The sequence below is a fragment of the Mustela nivalis genome (assembly GCF_964662115.1).
Source record: "Mustela nivalis genome assembly, chromosome: 10".
NCBI lineage: Eukaryota > Metazoa > Chordata > Mammalia > Carnivora > Mustelidae > Mustela > Mustela nivalis.
The window spans coordinates 69,902,748-69,925,158 of NC_139029.1; the positions used below are offsets into that span (position 1 = coordinate 69,902,748).

The 22,411-nt window shown below is 38.5% G+C and overlaps 1 protein-coding gene and 1 long non-coding RNA gene across 2 annotated transcripts in view; one reads left to right on the plus strand and one right to left on the minus strand.

The window, feature by feature from the left end:
- ZNHIT6 (zinc finger HIT-type containing 6) overlaps positions 1–8,053 on the minus strand; it is a 199,594-nt gene extending 191,541 nt beyond the window's left edge. Inside the window, exons 1-4 of the mRNA XM_082688214.1 lie at positions 7,209–8,053; positions 5,734–5,799; positions 5,522–5,628; positions 5,351–5,436 (exon numbers count right to left, since the gene is read on the minus strand). Coding sequence (XP_082544340.1) covers positions 5,351–5,436; positions 5,522–5,628; positions 5,734–5,799; positions 7,209–7,870 — 921 coding nt within the window. The 5' untranslated portion in view covers positions 7,871–8,053. The remainder of the gene's footprint in view (positions 1–5,350; positions 5,437–5,521; positions 5,629–5,733; positions 5,800–7,208) is intronic.
- A 260-nt stretch (positions 8,054–8,313) lies between these two features.
- On the plus strand, positions 8,314–10,356 carry LOC309843385. Its single transcript, XR_014300109.1, has 2 exons — positions 8,314–8,412; positions 10,158–10,356. It is a non-coding gene; the product is annotated as an uncharacterized lncRNA (long non-coding RNA).
- The last annotated feature ends 12,055 nt before the right edge of the window (positions 10,357–22,411 follow it).

Genomic DNA, 22,411 nt, shown 5'->3' on the forward strand with positions numbered 1-22,411 from the left:
AAGTTCTAAACTGATAAAGAGAAAAATTTAAATGACTGAAAACAACAACAACAGTCCAAAAGATAAGAAGAAGAAAAAAAACTGATACAAATAGCAAAAATAATGTGACACATTTAAAGTCAATTATACAGGTGATTTATTAAAATGTAAATGAACTTAATGATTTAGTTAAAAGTTACAGACTATCAAATGGAAGAAGAACTGGAAACCAACCACAACCAGAACATAAGGACACAGAAAGGCCTTAAGGAAAAAACAGACCATACAAATACCAAGCAAAGAACTTTATAAGTATTAGACAAAGTACACAAAAATCTAGAAACAAAGAGGGTTTATAATTATAATTATAATTGTTATAATTATAAACAATTTGAACAACATAATTAATAAACCTGAGCTATAAGGGGTATATAGAGTACTATATTCAGCAACTGCAGAATATTCTTTCAAGCAAAAAAGAACTTACTTAACCATAAACTGGGCCACAAACACAAGCACTAAGGTATTTTAAAGGAATGACCTTGAAGAGTATGCTCTCTTAAAAAAAAGAAAAAAAAAAAAAAAGAGTATGTTCTCTGACCACAGTGTAAGTAAGCTAAACATAAAAAAGATATAACAAAAGTCAAGAGGACACATTAGCAAAATAGAAAAAACATATAACAGCGACTGATCTAAGGAAAAAAAAGACACAAATAACCAATATCACAAATGAAATTACTACAACTCCTACAGAACTGTAAAGGATAGGTTTATGAAGAACTTTATGCCAATGAAGGTGAAAACTTGGGTCAAATGGACAAATTCTTAGAAAAATGTAATAGCTAGTAACACTAAATCAAGACACAGTAAACCCACAGAATCCCACAAATAGTAAAAACTATACCTCAGTGGCCCAAACCAACCCTAAGTCTATACTGGTTCCTTAATAATTTTACCAAAGTCCCAAGAAGGAAGTAATTCCAACCTTAGTGAATGCGTCCAAGAATAAAATGGGAACACTGCCAAATAATTTTATGTTCTAATTTGAATCATTTTGATATGGAAATCTGAGAACACTAAAAAGGAAATATCACTCATGAAGAGAAATACAAAAATGAGAGCACGGATAAGGTGAACGCACACATATAATTCAAAGGAATTCTGCAGAGTATAAAAAGCATATGATATGATAATAGCACACCATGCAAGTTTAGCTTAAAATAGAAAACTGATTAAGATTACTCATATACGGCGCCTGTGTGGCTCAGTGGGTTAAGGCTCTGCCTTTGGATTGGGTCAGGATCTGAGGGTCCTGGGATCAAGGCCTGCATCAGGCACTCTGGTCAGCAGGTAGCCTGCTTCCCTCCTCCTCTCTCTGCCTACCTGTGATCTCTCTCTGTCAAATAAATAATTTTTTTTTTTAAAGATTACTCATACAGATTATAGATTAAGAGAACAAAAATAAAATGATCAAATACAGAAGAAGCATTTGATGAAATACAACCATCATTCATGTTAAAATCTGATAGCAAACTAGGACTAAAACCTCCATAATCTAGATGTCAAATTACACCTAGAAAAAATTTAAGAGCAAACATCATGATGCAATCTTGGAAGCTTTCCTTCTATAATTAGGAGTTATAAAACAAAGATGTACAGAGGCATTAAGATAGCAGGCCTGAGGGGTGCCTGGGTAGCTCAGTGGGTTAAAGCCTCTGCCTTTGCCTTAGGTCATGATCCCAGGGTCCTGGGATTGAGCCCCGCATCAGGCTCTCTGCTCGGCAGGGGGCCTGCTTCCTTTTCTCTCTCTCTCTCTACCTGCCTCTCTATTTGTGATCTCTGTCAAATAAGTAAATAAATAAATAAATAAATAAAAATTGAAGAAAATTTGAATGATTGGTAAGTGGTTCCCTATACTAACTTTTTGTAAAACAGTAAGTGTGGTTCACTGTGCCTGAATTGTTTATATAAACAACATGGTTTTACTTGCGTTCCTTCTGGGAGTCTGGAATTTGGCACCTGCTAGGCAGAGGGAAGGTGCTTCTGTGACCAGCCCCCCTTGTGCAGTGAGTTTCTAATAAGCTCGCCTAGCAGACTATACTTCACAACTTTTATCACAACTCACTGACAAAGGAATTAACTGCATACTGTGTGACTCCAAACGGAGAGGATTCTTGGAAGCTTACAACTGGATTCCTTCAGACTTCAGACTCTGTTCCTTTTCTTTTCTCTAACTTTTCTCTACATTCTTTCACTGTAATTAGTTTTAGCCATGAGTACAACTGTATATTGAATCATGTGAATCCATCAAGAAAATCAAATCCAGGGAAGGACTTGGGACTTACAACATCAATATTTACTATCATCATTAGTATCTGACAATAAATGGGAAGTCCTAGCTATTCTAATAAGAAAAAGAGAACAGGACAGAAAGATAAAAACAAATTGGGACAAATTGTTTATAGAGAAAATCTCAAGGAATCTATAGAAAAGGCACAGTATAGATTTTAATTCTATAAACTGCGAATTATAATCCCATAAAATAACAAAAATATCATTCCTAAACACCAGCAAAGAGATTAAAAATAGAAAATACTTCTTTAAAAAGCATGAAAAAATAAAGTGTCTAGTAACAAATCTTTTTTTTTTAAATTTATCTATTAAATTTATTTATTTGAGAGAGACAAGGAAAAGACAGCAGAGGGAGAAGGAAAAGCAGATTCCCTGCTGAGCACAGAGCCTGATGTGGGGCTAAATCCCAGGACCCCGAGATCATGACCTATGTCAAAATCAAGAGTCACTTAACCGACTGAGCCACCCAGGTGCCTCTAAAATGCCTAGGAATAAATCTAACAAAAAACGTATAAAAGCTCTACAGAGAAAATTAGAGAGATATTAAATATATTAAATAAATGCAGAGATTTCAAGATTTAATGCTGTAAAGAAGTCCAATTACTCAAGTTACTCTGTAAAATAAATGTAACCCCAATTAAAATTCTCAGGTGGGGAAAGGAATGTAGAATCAATAGGTGATTCATCATATCTGTATAGAATTACAAAGAATCATACCCATAGCTAGAGTATAGCAATACTCCAGAAAATGAACAAAGTCAGAGGAACTATTCTGTGAGATAGTGAGTTGCAGTAAAAAACTACAGTTGAGAGTGTAGTATTGGCATGGACAGACAAGTAGGCCAACAGAATAGAAAAGATAGGCCAAATACTGACCCAACCATAAATGGATAGCTGCCCTGCAGAGCAGTAGGAAAGGATGAACTTCTCAATAAATGGTACTAAGAAACTGGATCATCCATACAGAAAATTAAATGGGATCTCCACTTCACATGATGCACAAAAGTGGATTCCAGGTACTTTACAGACATAAATCTGGATGCAACACGATAAAACTTTTAGAAAATAACTATGGGAGAACAGCTTCATAACTTCAAAGTGGGAAAGGGTTTCTTCATAAACATATAAAACTACTAACTATAAAGGGAACATGATAAATTTGACTATATTAAGGTTAAGAATATCTGTTCATCAAAGATATTATAGAGTGAAAAACAAGCCACAGAATGGAAGAAGGTATCTATAACACATACAACCAATTGCCGACAGGCATTCAAGAAATTACTTACAAACCAGTAAGAAAAAGAAAGCTGACCAATAAAAAACGATCAAGAGATTTGACCAGGCATTCTACAAAATGAAATCCAAATGGCCAATAATATATTTGAAAGATGCTCAATCTCATTAGAAATTAGAGAACTGCAAATTAAAAACCCTGATAAAATTACAAAGCCATCAAATTGACAAAAACTTTAAAACTCTGCTCAAATCAAGTATTGGAGAGGACATGACAGCAGGTACACACAATATTGTAAGTCTAAACTGGCATAACCACTTCAGAAAATGTTTTGGTTACATCTAGTAAAACTGAAGATGTGTATACCCCACAACAGAGTAATTCCACTCCCAGGTATAAACCCTAGGAAAAAATGTGTACATACACAAATCACAATTCATAAACAGAAGTGCTCATTGCAATACCTTTAAGGCTTTTGTTGTTGTCGTTATTACAGAATACCTGGAGTCCATCAACAGAATGGATAAATTAATGATGATATAGTCCTAAACTAGAAAACTATTCAGAAGACTGAATTAAGGAACAGCATAAGTCAGTGGCAAATAATTTTTGAGAAGTTGGTAATGTTCTAATTCTGGGTGGTAGTTACATGATGTTCACTTTATAATTACTCAATAAGAGTATATTTGTATTTTATGCTTTTTAAATATGTATGCAATTCTTTATGATAAAAACAAAAAAATTTAAAAATTTATCTTTTAAGCAGAATTTTAATTATGCTTAATTAAACTTGAGAAAACCATGCTGATGCACGATAATTTTTCTTTTAGATACGTGAAATGTCAAGTCTGTATCAGTAACAACAATAAGGTGTTTTAAAAGTGCTAAAATGCTGCAACTCCAAAATTAAAATGGTCTTTGAAAAAAGAACATAATTCTATGGCATGATTTAATAACACTATTAAAGAATTTCTAGAATAGCAGTTGCAAAGTATTTCAAATACATAAGCTTTAATTTGCATACTTAGCTTAAGGAATGCAAAAGGGATGAAAGAGTATGAAAATGAGGTGTGTTAGAAGAGCAAGCCCTGTTAGTTCTTCCTTCAAAATCAGAATCTAAACACTCTCTTGCCCAATGAAGCTCATTTTTCAGACAGCAGCAAGAGTGACCTTTCAAAAGGCAAGCGTGCTCAAAAGCTTCCCATGGCTTCTATTTTCACTTAGGATATATTAGGAGCCCTCAACAGTTTTTCTAACCCCATGTTCAACCTTCTCCTCCTTACTCACCTATGTTTCAGTCACCCTGTCCCCATTTTTAATCCTCAAACACACCAACCTCATTCCTAACTCAGTCTTACTTATGCTTTTGTCACTATCTGGAACAATCGTCCTCCAAAGGTTCATATGGCTGCCTCTTTCTCATCATTCAGATGACTGCTTAAATATCATCTCTCAGAAAAGCTTCTCTGAACTACAGTATTGAAAATACTCATGACCTCCTCCAATAAACACCATTTTCATATTCTTTTATCTCCTGTGCTTTATTTTCTACATGCAATTAACTCTATCTGAAATTATATTTATTCCTCTACTCATCTCCTGTCTCTCCCCACACAATACAAGCTCCATGAGGGTAAGAACTTTGTTTTGGCCAGTGATGTAGTATCCCTAGTAACTGGAATAGCTCTGGATCACAACGCCACTTAACTACATTCATTAGGTGAAAAAAACAAAATCTGATTAAAAGAATTCTAACTGGAAGAGATGAAAAGAAATACTTACATGCTTATTGCTTATTGGTCTTTTTAAGAAAGCATCTCTAGAAATGTGGTCTGCTGTTCTTGCCACATCTTCCAAAAACCGATAATCTATAAATTTTAAAACAGGAAAATAAACAAATGACATATGCCAATGGCCAGGAAAAATCAATCTGCTATGCATAAGATGACTTACCGCTTAGGAGATTCATTTCAGTAAACTGTTGTATGGAAACATATGCAGTCTTATCTCGAACTCCATTACAGGTCAGTTCTGCTTTGTGTTTCTTTACACATGGCAAACTGAAGAGAAAATGAGGTGGTACTATTATACTCTGAGGTGGGAAGGGTACAAACAAAGGTACAAACAAACTACAAAGGTAGTAAGACAGGAAATTACACATATACCTGCAGGAATATCGCATACAACGTGGACACTTGTACTTTGCTTCTTCGGTACCACAAGTTTCACACCTACAAGAGTCCACAAGAAATTTAGTAAGTTATCAAATATTAATACTACTTATTGATTTATAAATTTTTAATGCTAATTCAATTACTCATCACAATTTACAGACATGCAGTCAGTGAATGAAATATATGCAAGTTACTCTGATAAAAGTACTCGATAGCTGTCAAACACCCTTGGAACATTCTCCTCTTAGGAAACTGTCTCCTCCAAACGACCACTACATTTACAATGTTGTTAGTACTACATAATTCAAGAAAACATGTATTAAATTAAAAAAAAAAAACCTCACTTTTGACTTCTTTGTTCTACTATGTTCAGAGAATGGGATTATTCATTAATATTTTAATTTGTAATTCCTGGCAGTCTGCTAAAGATTATGTGTGTGTGTGAGTGTGTGTGCACACATGTATATAGTCCAATCCATGAATTTACATATCCTTAAACGCACACATACCACAAAAAGAATAGGAGACCAAGTAAAATTTACAAAGTATCAGCTGTACCTTTTTTTAAAGATTTTATTTATTTATTTATTTGACAGGGAGAGAAAGACAGGGAGAGAGGGAAAGAGGGAAACACAAGCCAGGGAGTGAGTGAGGGAGGGGCCCCTGGGTGGCTCAGTGTGTTAAGCCTCTGCCTTCCGCTCAGGTCATGATCCCATGGTCCTGGGATCAAGCCCTGCATTGGGCTCTCTGCTCAGCGGGGAGCCTGCTTCCCACCCCCACCTCCCGCCTGCCTTCCTGCCTTTTATTATTTATTATTAAAAATAATAATAATCTAGAAATGCAATTACCCATCATCTTTCTTCAATTACTCTTCTAGGATCTTGGGATACTGACAGGCAAACTACAGTCATTTTTATTTGGCCCACTGTGTCTAGTCAGTAATAGTCCCAAGAATCTGACCACTTTTATTTCCTATGCTGTCACATGGTCATACACTATAAGGAAATTATAAAGCAATAAATATTCATATTCCTAACTATCCATTGAGAAAGTGGACAGTTGGGTGAGTTCAAGTGCATTTTTCTTCCTAATTTTAACTTAATCCATGTTGTCACTGTTAGTTTTTCCTATGTTTATCCTTTTTTAAAGAATATTGAGTCAAGACCATATTAAGTCAAACCAGAATCTGGTCCAAGGGTTTTCTGGTCCCCAGAATTTACACTTTCTTACTTGGCCATTGCCCACTGACCACTAACAGCCTGACATATTTTTACTGAATCTGCTGTTCTTTGACAAACCCCTTTCTTCCCAACTACCCCCTCCCTGCACTACCAACACGCAGGCTCCAGGTACCCATGTTTGCATTTATTTTTCATTATTCCACACCTGCCTCCTAGATTTCCTTCCATCCAGACAACAGAGGACTCCATAGCTTTATTCCCCCAATGAATTTCTCCCTGTCCTACCTTGACATGGACAGTTTCCGTTTTAAACCCACTGGGGGATTTATCTGAGGCTCTTCTTTCACCTTTGTATCATCCATCCCTTCTTCCTTTGGGAAATACTTCTCTTCTTTTACACAAACTTCATCCATCATTTCCTCCTTTTTAATGTTCTGAGCAACAAACACCTCTTCTTTTATCTCCAAGTTATCTTTCTTCTCTTCCTTCACATCTAGCCAGTCCATAACCTCCTCCTTCACCTTCACTTTCTCTTCTTTTACCTCTGCTTCATCCACTTTCTCTTCTTTTACCATAAAACTACTATCCATCTCCTGCTTCACCTCCGAAGTGCCTGGTTTCTCCTCTTTCACCTCAGGCCCATCCTCCAGCTCCTGCTTTACCCACCGGCCATCCGGCATCCCGTCTTCCATTTCCGACCAGTCCATAACTTCTTGTTTCACAACCGTTAGGTCCACACGCATCTCCTCTGCTTTTTGTCCACTTCCTTCTCTACCCTCGGTCTTCTCCATTCCCGCCAGTCCATTCCTCGCTTCTACACTGCCAGCGTCCGCCCCTGCTGTGCCCTCGACTCTCTCCCTACCGGACTCGAGACTTAGCCGCGCCCCCTCAGCACCACTAGGCAGACCTCCACCCAATGTCCCTTCATTTGCAACAGCAATATCCATCAGCTCACGACCAGTGGCCTCCGCTCGCACTGTCCTTCAGTGTGGCTTATCCACGCCAAAAGGAACGAATTCTACGCCGGTCCACCGATATAGTCTCCCACGTGGGCGGCCGAAAATCGCAAGCAGCAAACGCCGGCCTGCAGCTTTCCTCCAAATCGTCGTAAAGCGACACTTCCGCCCCTCGCCACTTTACGACTGGTAGAGCCCTTTACGGCTTCGCGGCAATCCCGCCTGGAGACTCCGAGAGAACCGGCGTGAAGCCGCGCCCATTTGAGCCCACTTCCGGGGCGGGGATTCGTGGAAGCCTTTCCCCGGGGCAGGCATCTTCCACCGGCTTTCCCCGCCCTCCACCCGTGTCCTGCACGTTCTTCTGTAGAATTGGGGTGCAGGACGAAGTAAAGAAGCAAATCTCTGACAGTTTGGGAACGGTTGAGACCCACCTGTGTTAACGATCAATCCTGTATGAAAATGGAAGAAACCCTTGATGCCATGCTTCTGCAAACTTTCTTTTCACCCATGCACTAGAGCCGATGGTGTTCCGTGTTACTGTGAAGATTAAACGGAGTCATGCATGGAAATGAGCCAGTAGTTACTGAAATAAACTCAATATATGGTGGCTATTATAGGGAATCCTGAGAGTTTTCAGATAAGAAAGAAGGAATTAACTTTTATTGTAAGGACCTATTTTACTGTCCCTGCTCCCCTCCCCCAGGGGACTTAAAAACAAGTCCCAGAAACCAGTTCCAGGTGTGAAGGCCAAGAAAAACAAGGCTGTACCCACCTCCAGTCTAGCCCTGACATAAGTACAGCCATCTTGGCAAAGCAAAAGCTGGCACCTTGCACTGTAAGAGTGGGTTAGTATAAGAATGGTCATCCTAAAGGCGGGGAAGCCATTTTACTGAGTGTCCCTAACCAGTCCACAGGGCGCACGTAACTTGAGATAAAAAAAAGTAGCTAAAACCTGAAAAAGCAACTTAATCATATACCACCAGGGCAGTTAGGTGGTGGTGCCACAGGGACCAGATGTTAAAGAAAAACAAATAATTAACTTGCAGAGATCACAATCCTGCAAGACAGAAATCTCCCTTGGTTTGCAAATATCCTGGTGATTTACAACAAAAAGGGCTATCTCTTCAAATGGCCCAATTTCCAGAGACAAAGGGCTCAGTTCCTCAAGGCCTAAGATCGCACCATAACCCGGAAAGAGGCTGAGGCAGAAGGAAGTGCAAATAAAGTTAAATTTCTTCTAAACCTAAATCTCACTTAACCGCCAGGATGACACCAGGGTGACACCGGTGTGGCAAAAGGTTAAACAAAATTAAACTGTCAAAGGGGTGCATGATATGTATGTAGCTATGAAAAAGTGCCTTGAAAATGCTATATGAACCCTTGGCTTTGAGTGCTCGGGGTCCTTGTTGAAAACCGCTAAGCTGGGCGGATACTTGGACCCCAGCTAGCTGGAAATAAACCTCGCTGTATGACTTGCATTATCGAGAGTGTTCTCTGTCTAATTGAGGGATGGTGGACTCTGTACCCTAACATTTGGAGGTTCCACCGAGACTTAAGACCCTCCTCAGAGAGACAGACAACTCCCCGATACCGAGGTTTAACTAAAGGAACCGCGGAAGGAGAATTGGCCATCTCCGTCTGGAGAACTTAAAAGTTCTTGCCTGGAGAGACTAAAGGTTCCTGTCTGGATCTGATAGAGAATATAAGTCCAAACAGGGCTAGTTTGAATCTTAGTACAACTTTTCCCGTGGCTGACGACCCTGCTGACAGCCCTAGCGGGACCCTTGGTTATAATTCTGTTTGCCTTAACCATAGGACCCTATATTATTAATAGGTTAGTTCCTTTTGTTAAGGAGAGGATCAACACAGTACAGCTCATGGTTCTTAGAGCTCAGTATCAGCCTATTGATCCAAAGGTAGCAGAATCAGGCGTGTGAAGTCAAGATTGACTATAACATGTCCAACTGAAAGGGGGGAATGAGATGCCTAAATTATAACCATTACCGCTATTTCTGCTTCTGTACCTTCGCTTGCTAACCCATGAGGAGATGGAAAATTACCAGCGGACTTTCTATAGACACTCTGTACCACACATCCCCCTCCCAGAATTGAACCTGACAGAATGGCTGCCCCCGGGCCCCTCCCCCGGCTCTGGGTCGAGAGATAACAACCAGCAGTTTGAAGAATGACCCTTATGACCCTTTGTTTGAAGAGCCCTTTGCCCTAACCAATAATCCGTTCCCAGCCTTTTCCCGCTCTGTAGCGCGCCATATTATAGAGTACCTTTTTGATTTTCCCGCGGTATGTGGCGATTTGTTACAAGATACTATGATGTATGCTAAGTCCCTGCCTTCCCAAAAATAGTGTATAAAAAGTGTTGTGATCCTGAGCTCGGGACCTCTTAGCGTCACCGGCAACGAGTGCGCGGAGGTCCGGGTTCGAACTCGTAATAAACGACCCTTGCTGTTTGGCTGTGACTCTGGACTCTGATTATCGTCTTTGGGGGGGGGTCTCGAAATTTGGGCACAACATTATTCTTTCAGTTCTGTCAGTAATAGCCTACAATAGCCAGTTTCCCATTCCTAGCATCCTACAGGATTCTCTTAAGAGAATATGTGTTTGTGTGTGTATCCCTAAAGACTGGGGCAAAAGTTCAATCCCCAGGAATAGAAGATCTAAAAAAAAAAAAAAAAAAAAAAGCAAAAAACAAAACAAAGACCACACTTTTATCTATTTCAGTCACTTTTCAAAATTATCATTATTATTACATACTGGGCATTAGGCCCTTTCACCTAATCTTCACATAATGTCTGCAAGGTATTTTTCTCACTGTTTAAGGAGAATTCATAGGAGATATATTTTTCTTGCTGCATAAAGGAGACTTCAAAGAAACGGTATCTCAGCCGTGTGCTGCTTTGTATTATCTCCTCAGTGCAGGGCATTTAACTATTATCTCTTATTTGCAAGTTGGTCAAGGAATGGGAGTTTTCAATGGATGAGCAGAGTGAGGAAGGAAGAAAATTTTGAAACCTAATTGGGGCACCAAGGATTAAGCGGAAGGAGCACTGAAGTAAATTGGCAAAGTTTAGTACAATCTTCTTGTGGAATGTGAGAAAGAAGCTTTCAGGGGAATCACATGGATAGTCTCTTTTGGAGATACTTAGACGTGCTAGCTGCCCATGGAGTCAAAGAAAGCCTGATTGAATATTCAGGCCAGATCACTTATTTACAAGGAATAAGTGGAATGGGCTAAATGATAGAAAGAATTCATGTGGTTTTTGCTAAAGACAAGATTTGTGAGATGGGAGCAAGAAGAAGGAGTGTTGATCCTCAAGAGAGTAAGGCCATCTGGATTTCCATTTAAGAAAGGGAAAAGTTCTGGAAATACAGATCAGACACCAGAAGCATAAAGACTCTGTAAGATTTTAAAACTTTTGTCAATTCCCTCCGTTTGTTCTTGTAATCTGTGTGTGGGGTTTTTTGTTTGTTTGTTTGTTTTGTTTTGTTTTTGTTTTTTAAACAGTCACTGGAGGAAAAATTGTTAAACCACTAAGGCTCCTTGATGGCATCACAGCTAATCATTTACTTAAGTTAAACAATCCATCTGTGTGACTGTAGTTTTAATGGAGATACTAAAGGTTGTGGTGATATTGTTGAATGGTAGCTTTGAATTTAAAAGGAAGGCTCAGGTGGTTCTGAAGGAGGGAACTTTGGGTTGTTGGCATATAGAGCACAGCACTGTATGCAAGGATGGAGATAGGACAAGGACAATGAAAGGATGGCAGAAGTTCTGTGGAGCTGTCACTGAATTCCTATCCAGTTCCTCAAACTCCTTTCCTCCCCTTTTCCTCATCAGTGGAGGAGAGGGACAACCCCAGCTCCTTCACTATAGGATTGTGCCTATCATTTCTGTCTCCTGCCTCTGCATCAGGCATCACCTTGCCACTCTCCTAACCACTTTGGGAACTGGCCCTTTGCCAAAATCATAGTTGAGTTCATTTTATAGCCAGAAGCCTAGGAGTACTTTCTAGGAAAGCATTTTAGCTGTGACTGAAATGCCATGAAAAAGTATATCTTGTGGGGGGGGGGCGCCTGGGTGGCTCAGTGGGTTAAGCCGCTGCCTTCGGCTCAGGTCATGATCTCAGAGTCCTGGGATCCAGTCCCACGTCGCGCTCTCTGCTCAGCAGGGTGCCTGCTTCCTCCTCTCTCTCTGCCTGCCTCTCTGCCTACTTGTGATCTCTCTCTGTCAAATAAATAAATAAAATCTTTTCAAAAAAAGTATATCTTGGGGATGGTTAAATCATTTCAGCAGCTCAGCAGGTACTTTGTGTAGTCAATTGTTTGCTTGACTAGAGAATGAGGGTCAGACGGGCCTTTCCTGACCCTCCATTAGACAGGTAAGAAAACAAAGACCCAGAGAAAGAAAATGATTTGCTCAAGATTCAGTGGCTCTTCAGTGGCAGCACTGAAAGAGAAATTTAACATTCTGATCAAAGCCCTTTGTTTGCACTTAAGCTAGCTTAAGATAAAGGTCAGGATGTGGAATTTCAGCTGTGTCCGCAAAAGAGGCAGCAGCTAGGAACCAGAAAGCCTGGAAGTCTGAGTCTTATTGTATATGGCTATGTGCTGTGATGTGTTGCAGGTTTGGACTATTCAGAAACAGGTGCTGATAGGAGTTGTTAGGGATCAATACCTGTGAAGAGAAAGGGGAGGAAGCAGGATTGGCCAGAGAAAGCATTTAAATTGCGATGCAGGTCTGACAAACTTTGGCCAAGCAGACAAGTGACTTAGAGAAAGCATTTGTCTTTAGAGAGTCTCACTTCAGGCAGAACTGCCTCATACTTTTTATCTGGCCCCGCTGGGTCATCTGATACAGAAAGGGCATGATCTTGGGCAAGAGAGCCTCTCTGTGGCTGGAGCTAAAAGATGAACTGTGCTCTTTGAGGCTAGCTAGCAAGTCCTTCTTTGAAGATCTGGGTGGCACATCTCTGTGGCGACCACGGTGTAAATGTGGTCTCTGTACCCACATGGCCTCTTGTCACTAAATTGACTTCATTCTACTTTCTCTGTAGGCAAGCTGTCTCTTTTCTCCAATGTACTTTGTTAAAAAAAAATACTGCCATTCCACAACTCTGAGTTTTCTGTATCCTCAGTGCTTATATAATCATGGAGACTCACTATTGTCTATTTCCAAATGTCTGGAGAAAATAATCTGATTGAATCAGCCAAGTAAGAGAGGTAGGGAAAAGCGCTGGGTTTAAATCTCCTTTGCCTGTAGCTAGGTGACCACTTTGAGTCTCAGTGAATTTATCTGTAAAATGGAGGTAGTTATACCTATTTCACAGAGCTATTTTGATAATTAAATGAGAAAATGTATGTGAAAGAGTTTTGTAAACAGTAAAGCATTCCACAAATATAAGTATTATTTTCCTTATCCTACCAGTAATTTTGAGACTCCTGCTGATGACATCTTGCCCAATTGTTTTCTCTTTCGGATCATGGAAGACAAAGTTGAGATAATCACATTTCTCAGTTCTTGGAACATTCTTCTCATGTGTGACAACCTTCTCCTTAATATTTTTGCTATTTGTACATCTCATGTGTGACAACCTTCTCCTTAATATTTTTGCTATTTGTACATCTCAACTATCATTACCCTCTCCCTTACTCTTATACGTGTAATATGCTTCCCTTAAAAATATGGGGGTGCCTGGATGGCTCAGTGGGTTAAAGCCTCTGCCTTGGCTCAGGTCATGATCCCAGGGTCCTTGGAGTGAGCCCTGCATTGGGATCTCTGCTCAGCGGGAAGCCTGCTTCCTCCTCTCTCTCTGCCTGCTTGTGATCTCTCTGTCAAATAAATAAATAAAATCTTTAAAAGAAGTAATATGTTTTTAATGAATAAAATCTTTAAAAGAAGTAATATGTTTCACAGAAACATATATATATGTGAAATATGTAGAATTTTTATTGTGTGCATCATTTAACAGCTTCATTGAGGTATACTTCACATAAAATATACCTATAATAAACATGCAATTCAATAATTTAAATTCAAAATTTTATACAGTTGTGCAGCCATCACCAAAATCCAGTTTTAGAACATTTCCATCTACCCCCACCCGATACCCTTGTTCCCATTCACAGTTAATCCTTGTTCCTAACCCTAGTCCCAGGCAACCACTGATCTACTTTCCATTCTTATACATTTGCACTTCTTGGAAATTTCATATGAAATAATACAGTATTTGGTCTTTTGAGTCTGGCTTTTTCGGTCAGCATAGTTCTTGAGGTTCATTCATATTGTAGCATGTTTCAGTAGTTTATTCCTTTTTACTGGTGAATAATAATTCGTTGTATGGATATATTGCATTTTGGTCATTCGTGAGTTGATGGGCATTTGGATTGTTTCCGGGTTTGGTATTATGCAAAATTCTGCTTCCACATTCCCATACAAGTCTTTGTGTGTGTGCATATATAGACATATATATATGTATATATATATACACAAGAGAACTGAGAATATATATATAAATATAATATATATAAAAATATAAATATAAATTATATATATAAATATATATATAAAAATTAAACGTAAACTTACCTTGTGAATATATATATATTCTCATTTCTCATATAAATATATATTCTCATTTTTCATGTATATATTCTCATTTCTCATATATATATTCTCATTTCTCATATATATATATTCTCATTTCTCTTGTGTAGATACCTACGAGTGGAATTTCTAGATCACAAGGTAAGTTTACGTTTAATTTTTAAGAAACAGTCAAACTGTTTTCCAAAGTAGCTAAACAATTTTACATGCTCACTGGCCATGTATGAGGATTCCAATTTTTCTACGTCCTTGCCAACAGTTGGTATTTATTGTCAGTCTTTTTGATTATGGGTAGGTAGTGGTATCTCACTATAAATTTAATTTGCATTTTTTTAAAAGGTTTTATTTATTTATTTGACAGAGAGAGATCACAAGTAGACAGAGAGGCAGGCAGAGAGAGAGAGGGAAGCAGACTCTCCACTGAGCAGAGAGCCCGATGTGGGACTCGATCCCAGGACCCTGAAATCATGACCCAAGCTGAAGGCAGCGGCTTAACCCACTGAGCCACCCAGGTGCCCCAATTTGCATTTCTTTAATGACTAACCATGTTGAACATTTTTTCATGTGCTACTAGCCAGTTCTCTATCTGGGTTAGTGAAATATTCAAGTCTTTTGCTTACTTTTAATTGAGTTGTTTTTTTATTATTACATTGTAGTTCTTCATATACTATGGATAGAAATCTTTTGTAGATAGACATCAGGAGGTTCCTCAATGATCCCCACCTCCTGTTATTCATGCCAGTGTATAAAACTTCCCCAAATTATCCAGGATTGGCCTGTGTTACTCATAGGGTACAGTAAAAGTATACTATGTTGCTCCTGAGATTAGGTTAGAAAAATGGCTGTGGTTTCTGTTTCAGGCAATTGCTCTCTTACTCTCTCCCAGATTACTTACTCTGAGGGAAGGAAGCTGCCATGTTTGAGTTGCCCTCCTGGGAGGGCTCATGTAACAGGGAGCTGAACTATTATAAGGCTGAACTGTGTTCCTCCAGAATTCATATGTTGAAACCCTAATTCCTGGTACCTCAAAATGTGGCTGTATTTGGAAATAGGGCCTTTAAAAGGTGATTAAGTTAAAATGGGCCATTCAGGGGCGCCTGGGTGGCTCAGTGGGTTAAGCCGCTGCCTTCGGCTCAGGTCATGATCTCAGGTCCTGGGATCGAGTCCCGCATTGGGCTCTCTGCTCAGCGGGGAGCCTGCTTCCCTCTCTCTCTCTCTGCCTGCCTCTCCATCTACTTATGATTTCTCTCTGTCAAATAAATAAATAAAATCTTTCAAAAAAAATGGGCCATTCAGGTGGACCCTAATTCTGTCTGTCCAGTGTACCTCTAGAAGGGGAAATTTGGACACAAACAGAGATCGGGGATGTGTGCGCACAGAAAAAAGACCATCTGAAGACACAACGAGAAGGAGGTCATCTGCAAGTCAGAGAGAGAGGCCTCAGAAGAAACCAAACCTGCTAACACTTGATTTTGGACTTCTGGCCTGCAGAACTGTCAGAAAATAAGTTTCTGTTATTCAAGCCACACATTTAACCTATTTTCTTATAGCAGCCCTAGCAAACTAATACACTGGGCAACAACCAGCAAGGAACTGAGGTCTGTCAACAGCCATGTGAGTGACCCTGGAAGCAGATTCTCTAGTTCTAGTCAAGTCTTGACATGGCTGCAGCACTGTCCAACAATTGCACTCAAATTCCTCATATTCAAAAATTGGGTAATATAAGAAATATTTATTGTATTAAACTGCTAAGTTTCAGGGCAGTTGTTACACAGCAATAGACAATTAATACCAAGTCCTTGTATGGTTTGCATATACATTCTCCCATTATGTGCTTGTTTTTAATTTTCCTAATTATGTCTTTTAAAGAGAAAAAGTTTTATATTTTAGTGAAGTCCAGTTCATGAATTTTTAAAATGAATTCTGCTTTTTTGTGTCACACTAATACATTTTTGGCTAGCCCAATGTCCCAAAGATTTTCTACTATATTTTCTAGAAGTTTTATAATTTTAGCTCTTACATTTAGATCTATGATCCATGTTGAGTGTTTTTTAATTAATTAATTTATTTGACACAGAGAGAGAGATCACAACTAGTCAGAGAGGCAGGCAGAGAGAGAGGGAGAAGCGGGCTCCCTGCTGAGCAGAGAGGCCCATGTGGGGCTTGATCCCAGGAGACCATGAGACCTGAAACCATGACCTGAGACCATGACCTGAGCTGAAGGCAGAGGCTTAACCCACTGAACCACCCAGGCACCCCCATGTTGAGTTTTTTCATAGTGCAAATTGATGATTTATTTTTCACATATGGATCTCTTCTTATCAAGCACCATTGGTGGAAAAGATCATCCTTTCCCCTTGAATTGCCTTGATATGTTGTAAAAAATGAGGGGATCACAAATATAAGGCTTTATTTCTGGACTTTTCTGTTTCATTGATTTGTATATCTGGCTTTGCACCAATACCACACCTTCTCGATGACTCTAATTTTATGGTAAGTTCTCAAACTGGGTAATTAAGTCTTCCTCCTTTTTCAAAATTGTGTTGGTCATCATAGCATAACAGACAGAGATGTTGAATCACTATGTTGTAGACATGAATCAAATGTAACATTGTGTGTCAACTATAATGAAAATTCTTTTTTGAAAAATTGTGTTGGCTGTTCTAGGTCTTTTGCATGTCCATATAAATTTTAGATTTAGTTTATCAATTTCTACATAAGAGCTTGTTGAGATTTCGACAGGGATAGCATGGTATATATAGATCAGCTGAAGAGAATTATCATCTTAATAATACTGTATCTTAGAATCCATGAAAATGGAGTGTCACTCATTTATTTAGATTGTCTTTAATTTCACTTAACAATGCTGTGTAGTTTTCAGTGTACGCGTTTTGCATGTCTTTTGCCTAATGACTTCCTAGGTATTTTATTCTTTTTTTATTTAGTTAAGTAAGCTCTACACCCAATGTTGGGCTTGAACTCATGACCCCAAGATTGAAAGTCCAATGCTCTACTGGGTGTGGTGCAAAATCAATGAATACTGTTACGCTGAAAAGAAATTAAAAAAAAAAAATAAAATCTTAAAAAAAATAAAATAATAAAAGAAAAGAAAAGAAATGAAAAATAAAAAAGAGTCCTATGCTCTACTGCCTGAGCTAGCCAAACACTCGAGTGTTTTATTCTTTCTGATGTGATTTTGAAAAGAATTATTTAACTTAATTTTTGGATTTTCCATCACTAGCCTATAACAATGCAATTGATTTTTAAAATTGATTTTGTATCTTTCAACATTACTAAATTCATTTTTTATTATATATGTTATATATAGCTGGATTCAAATAGCTCATATTTTGTTTAGTAGATTTTATGTATGTTTATGAAGGATGCTTGTCTACAGCTCTCTTTTTTCTTGTAATGTCATCAGGTTTTGTTATTAGGGTTCTTTATGCCTTTTAGAGGAGTTCCCTAACTAGTTTCTACTTTGCTTATTTGTTATTTGATAGTATCAAATGTTAGTCAACTCATCTACTAAGTTCATTTCAATCACTATATTTTCCATAATCAGCTTCCCCAGCTTCTTTTTGTTTCATATTGCTAATATTCTCCCTTATCTCTTCGGAGATATTTCTTTACTCATTTAACATTTCTCGCTTAAAAAAAAATCCATTAATTTTCCCACTAGTACAAATTGTCCAGTTTTCTAAGAAAGTTCTTTTAAAGAATTACACTTTTCAGATTCTGTAATTTTTTCCCCTGTGATCTCATATTCACTTGGGAGTATCAGCAACTTCAGCTACGATTCATACTTGAAAGGGAGGATCAAAGGCCTGAGACTTGGTTTGTGATTCTTCTGATGTTTTTTCCAAGGTGGCTGATAAGGAAGAGAGTGGATGAGTCTTAGGGTAGAAAGCTTCTGATGTTCTAGTCGGGGCTCCACTAGAACCACTTGGACTTTTCATGAGGAGAATATGCCCCCTCTTGCACTTGCCATTCCTTTCAATAATTACTATATTCTGTGTTATTACCCAGACCTCAGGGTAGAAGCAAGAGAAGAGAACTGTTACAAGCCAACCTGTATGTACAGTTATCAGCTTCCCTGATGTTATTCCACCTACATGGGCAGGGGTTGGGCTAGCTCTGCTGTTGGCCCTTGAGTTGGGGTAGGCTGTGATCCACCCAGGGTAATATGGGTAGACAAGGAGACAACTAGAGATACTATTCCTCCATTTTACCCCTTATTTCCATCAGGGTCCATCTACGACTCTAGGTCTTTCATTTCCCCACCACAATGGGCCCCAACTCCCTTTCATCTTCTATAGTCTTCTCCGAATTTCTGAGGAGGCTCTAAGATCCATTAGCACCCTTTCATTTATATGACATCATCAAGATTAGACTTGGAGACATTAGGAAGTACTAGTGTTATTCATTGGCTATCTTTTTCAGGAATTGGATTCTCCAGATTTATTTTAAAAATATGGATGATAGTAACTTTCTGAAATAATTTCAGAGGTGTCCTTAACATCCTTCCTACTAGGCTTCCCATGCTATAGCTCAAATTTTTCCAGCATGCAAGGTGTTTTATTATATCTGCAAAGGTTTCATTATATTTGCAACTTTGAGGCAATATATGCAACAATTGCCATATACTTGTCCATGGACTATTGTATCAGCATCACCTGGTGTGCTCAATAAGATATCTGGGTCTTTCTGTAGAGGTACTTAATCAAAGTAGAGAAAGCTACTGGAACATCTTTTAACAAGCACCTCTATGTGTACTTAAGATGTAAATGCAGGTTCACTGGGTGAAGGCATTACAGTTACACAGACCTAGATGGTAGCCATGATGGCTACGGAGCCCTTGGAATGTGGTTATCCAAATTGAGATGTGCTGTAAATATAAAATATACACTGACGGGGCACCTGGGTGGCTCAGTGGATTAAGCCGCTGCCTTCGGCTCAGGTCATGATCTCAGTGTCCTGGGATCGAGCCCCGCATAGGGCTCTTTGCTCAGCGGGAGCCTGCTTCTCTCTCTCTCTGCCTGACTCTCCGCCTACTTGTGATTTCTCTCTCTGTCAAATAAATAAATAAAATCTTTAAAAAATATATATATACACTGACTTTCAAAGATTCAGTATTTAAAAAAAGAATAAAGTATCTCATTAATAACATTTTTATATTGATCACATGATGAAATGAAAATATTGTAGGTATATAAGGTTATGTATAATACAGTATTAAAATTAATTTCACCTGTTTTGTTTTATTTCTTTAAATGTGGCTACTGGAATATATATTTATATATATATAAAGATATATATATAAAGATATATAAATATATATATTTTTTTATATTGAGCAGTGCTGCCCTATGAGATTATTAGAATTCAAATGTCAATTGCTGAGATTTAGATAAAAGAAATATTCAAGAATCAGCTAAGTGTGGTAGTTCATTTATTAATTTGATCAATAAATACCTGTCTCCTCATTCTTCAATTTGTAGCCTGAGCATCTTTGCAAATCACAAGTCTGATAATGTCAACCAACTCCTTAAAACCCTTCAATGTCTAATTGTTGCTCTTAGGATAAAGAACTAAATAAATCCTTATCATAGCCTTGCAAAGATCCCTCATAATGGCCCATATCTTCTCTTCAGCCGCATGTCTAATTACTCATCCTTCAGAAAGAAGTAGGCCCTACTTTCCTACAGAAGCATTCCTTAGGCACTTCTCCTCCCCTCTACTCCAGCCTCGGTCAGAGTTCATGTATATGAGCGTATTTTTTAAAGAGCACTGGTTTCAAGTTGTAATGATAAATTCACGAATACTATCATTTGATTAACATCAGTTTCTCTCCTAGATAGAAAGCTCATTGAGCACAGGGACCTTGCCTTTTTTGTTCAATTTGAGTTGCCAACTCACAGCACAGTCTCTAGTCCACAATATGCAATAAAACATGAAGACATGGAGGCCCTGAGCACCTATTTGCATCATACACTGTGCCATTCTGTGTAATTATAAGCATTAAAATCCATACTTTGAGAGACTATGGACTCTGAAAAACAATCTGAGGGGTTTGAAGTGGCGAGGGTGTGGGAGGTTGGGGTACCAGGGGGTGGGTATTATAGAGGGCGCGGATTGCATGGAGCACTGGGTGTGGTGAAAAAATAATGAATACTGTTTTTCTGAAAATAAATAAATTGAAAAAATTTAAAAAAAATCCATACTTTGCCTCTAGGGAGGTCACAGTGAGTGAAGGGAAACAGGCATGTGAAGGATAATAACAACCTACTGAAGCAAGTGTAGAAGACAGAATGTGGGGGTGCCTGGGGGGCTCAGTCGTTGGGCATCTGCCTTCAGCTCAGGTCACGATCCCAGCGTCCTGGAGAAAGAGCCCCATGTTGGGCTCCCTGCTTGGCGGGAAGCCTGGTTCTCCCTCTCCCGCTCCTTCTGCTTTTGTTCCCTCTCTCGCTGTGTCTCTATCAAATAAACAAATAAAATTTTTTTTTTTTTTTTGGACAGACAGAGATCACAAGTAGGCAGAGAGGCAGGTAGAGAGAGAGGGAGCCTGTAGTGGGGCTCCATCCCAGGACCCTGGGATCATGACCGGAGCTGAAGGCAGAGGCTTTAACCCACTGAGCCACCCAGGTGCCCCAACAAATAAAATCTTTAAGAAAAAGAAAAGAAAAAAGAAAAACAACAGAATATGCCCCAAAGAGGAAGCAGCATGCATTCCTTTGTGGGAAAAGTTAAGAAAGTTTTCCTAAGGATCTAACTTGAAGAAAGAGTAGGAGCTGGCCAGGAGAACAAGACAGGAGAACTTTCCAGGCAAAGGAATGAAAACATACAGCATGTTCAGAGAACATGAGCTAAGATAGGTATGTCTGGAGTATATGGACTCAGATGAGAAAAGGAGGGGAGCACGTTGACAAGGAATCAGAGGCCCGGCCACCAAGGCCTTATAGGCTTCACAGAAAAACTTGCATTTCTTTATCCTATAGGTGATCAGGAACCAGCTTCATTTCCTCAACTTGGTTCTGAGGTTGGGATACAGAGAAGAAACCCCAGATTGGTTCTGGGTGTGATAATTCTTTACCACAGGAGCATGACATACTGTGATTTGGATGGGCCTATTATTACAACACAAGTAACTTGTTTCCAAAGAATGGGCTGGATCTATTATTGGCAAAAGCATTATTTGGATCAAACAAACAAATCATGATTCAGGAGGTTCAGTCATAATTAATGAGCCTTTAGAAGGATCCAACAATTGGGTCATTACTATTAGAGGAATCCAGGACCTAATACAGAAGGCCTAACTATTTGCAGCAGGGAGGTATAAGAAATACATTTCTGAAAAGATTTTAGAAGAAAAATTTCTGAAAACTATTCTAAAATATTTATTATCTTTTAACATCTGAACCCTGAAGTCAGCAATAATATTGGTTATAAACTCAAACTAAATAAAGTCTGATTGTTTTAATTTCTCTCTTCCAACTATTAAACTAAAAACTTATTGGTATCTAGTAATTAATTTTTGTCCCAAGTTTTTAATTTTTTCATCATATGAAGACTTGGAAAAAGATATATAGTATTTTTCTATGATATACTGAATTATGTAGGAAATATTTAGAAACAACTAAAAATTATTTTAACTGAATGTTTTATATAGTATCTTGGCATTTGTTTTGGTACTTAAATGGCTTAACCCCTTTTACAAATTGAAATATTCAAGTGAGAAAAATTGAATGTAAAATCAATAAAGTTCAAATAAAGTTTTTATATTCTAACAGCTGAGGGAAATCTTTATCCCTTCATGAAGAATGTCCATTTCACGAAACTGGATTTCCAGTGTTTCCTTCAAGCAATGAGAAGTTTTCTTGAATTTCAGCTCTAAATTTGTTCTGAACTAG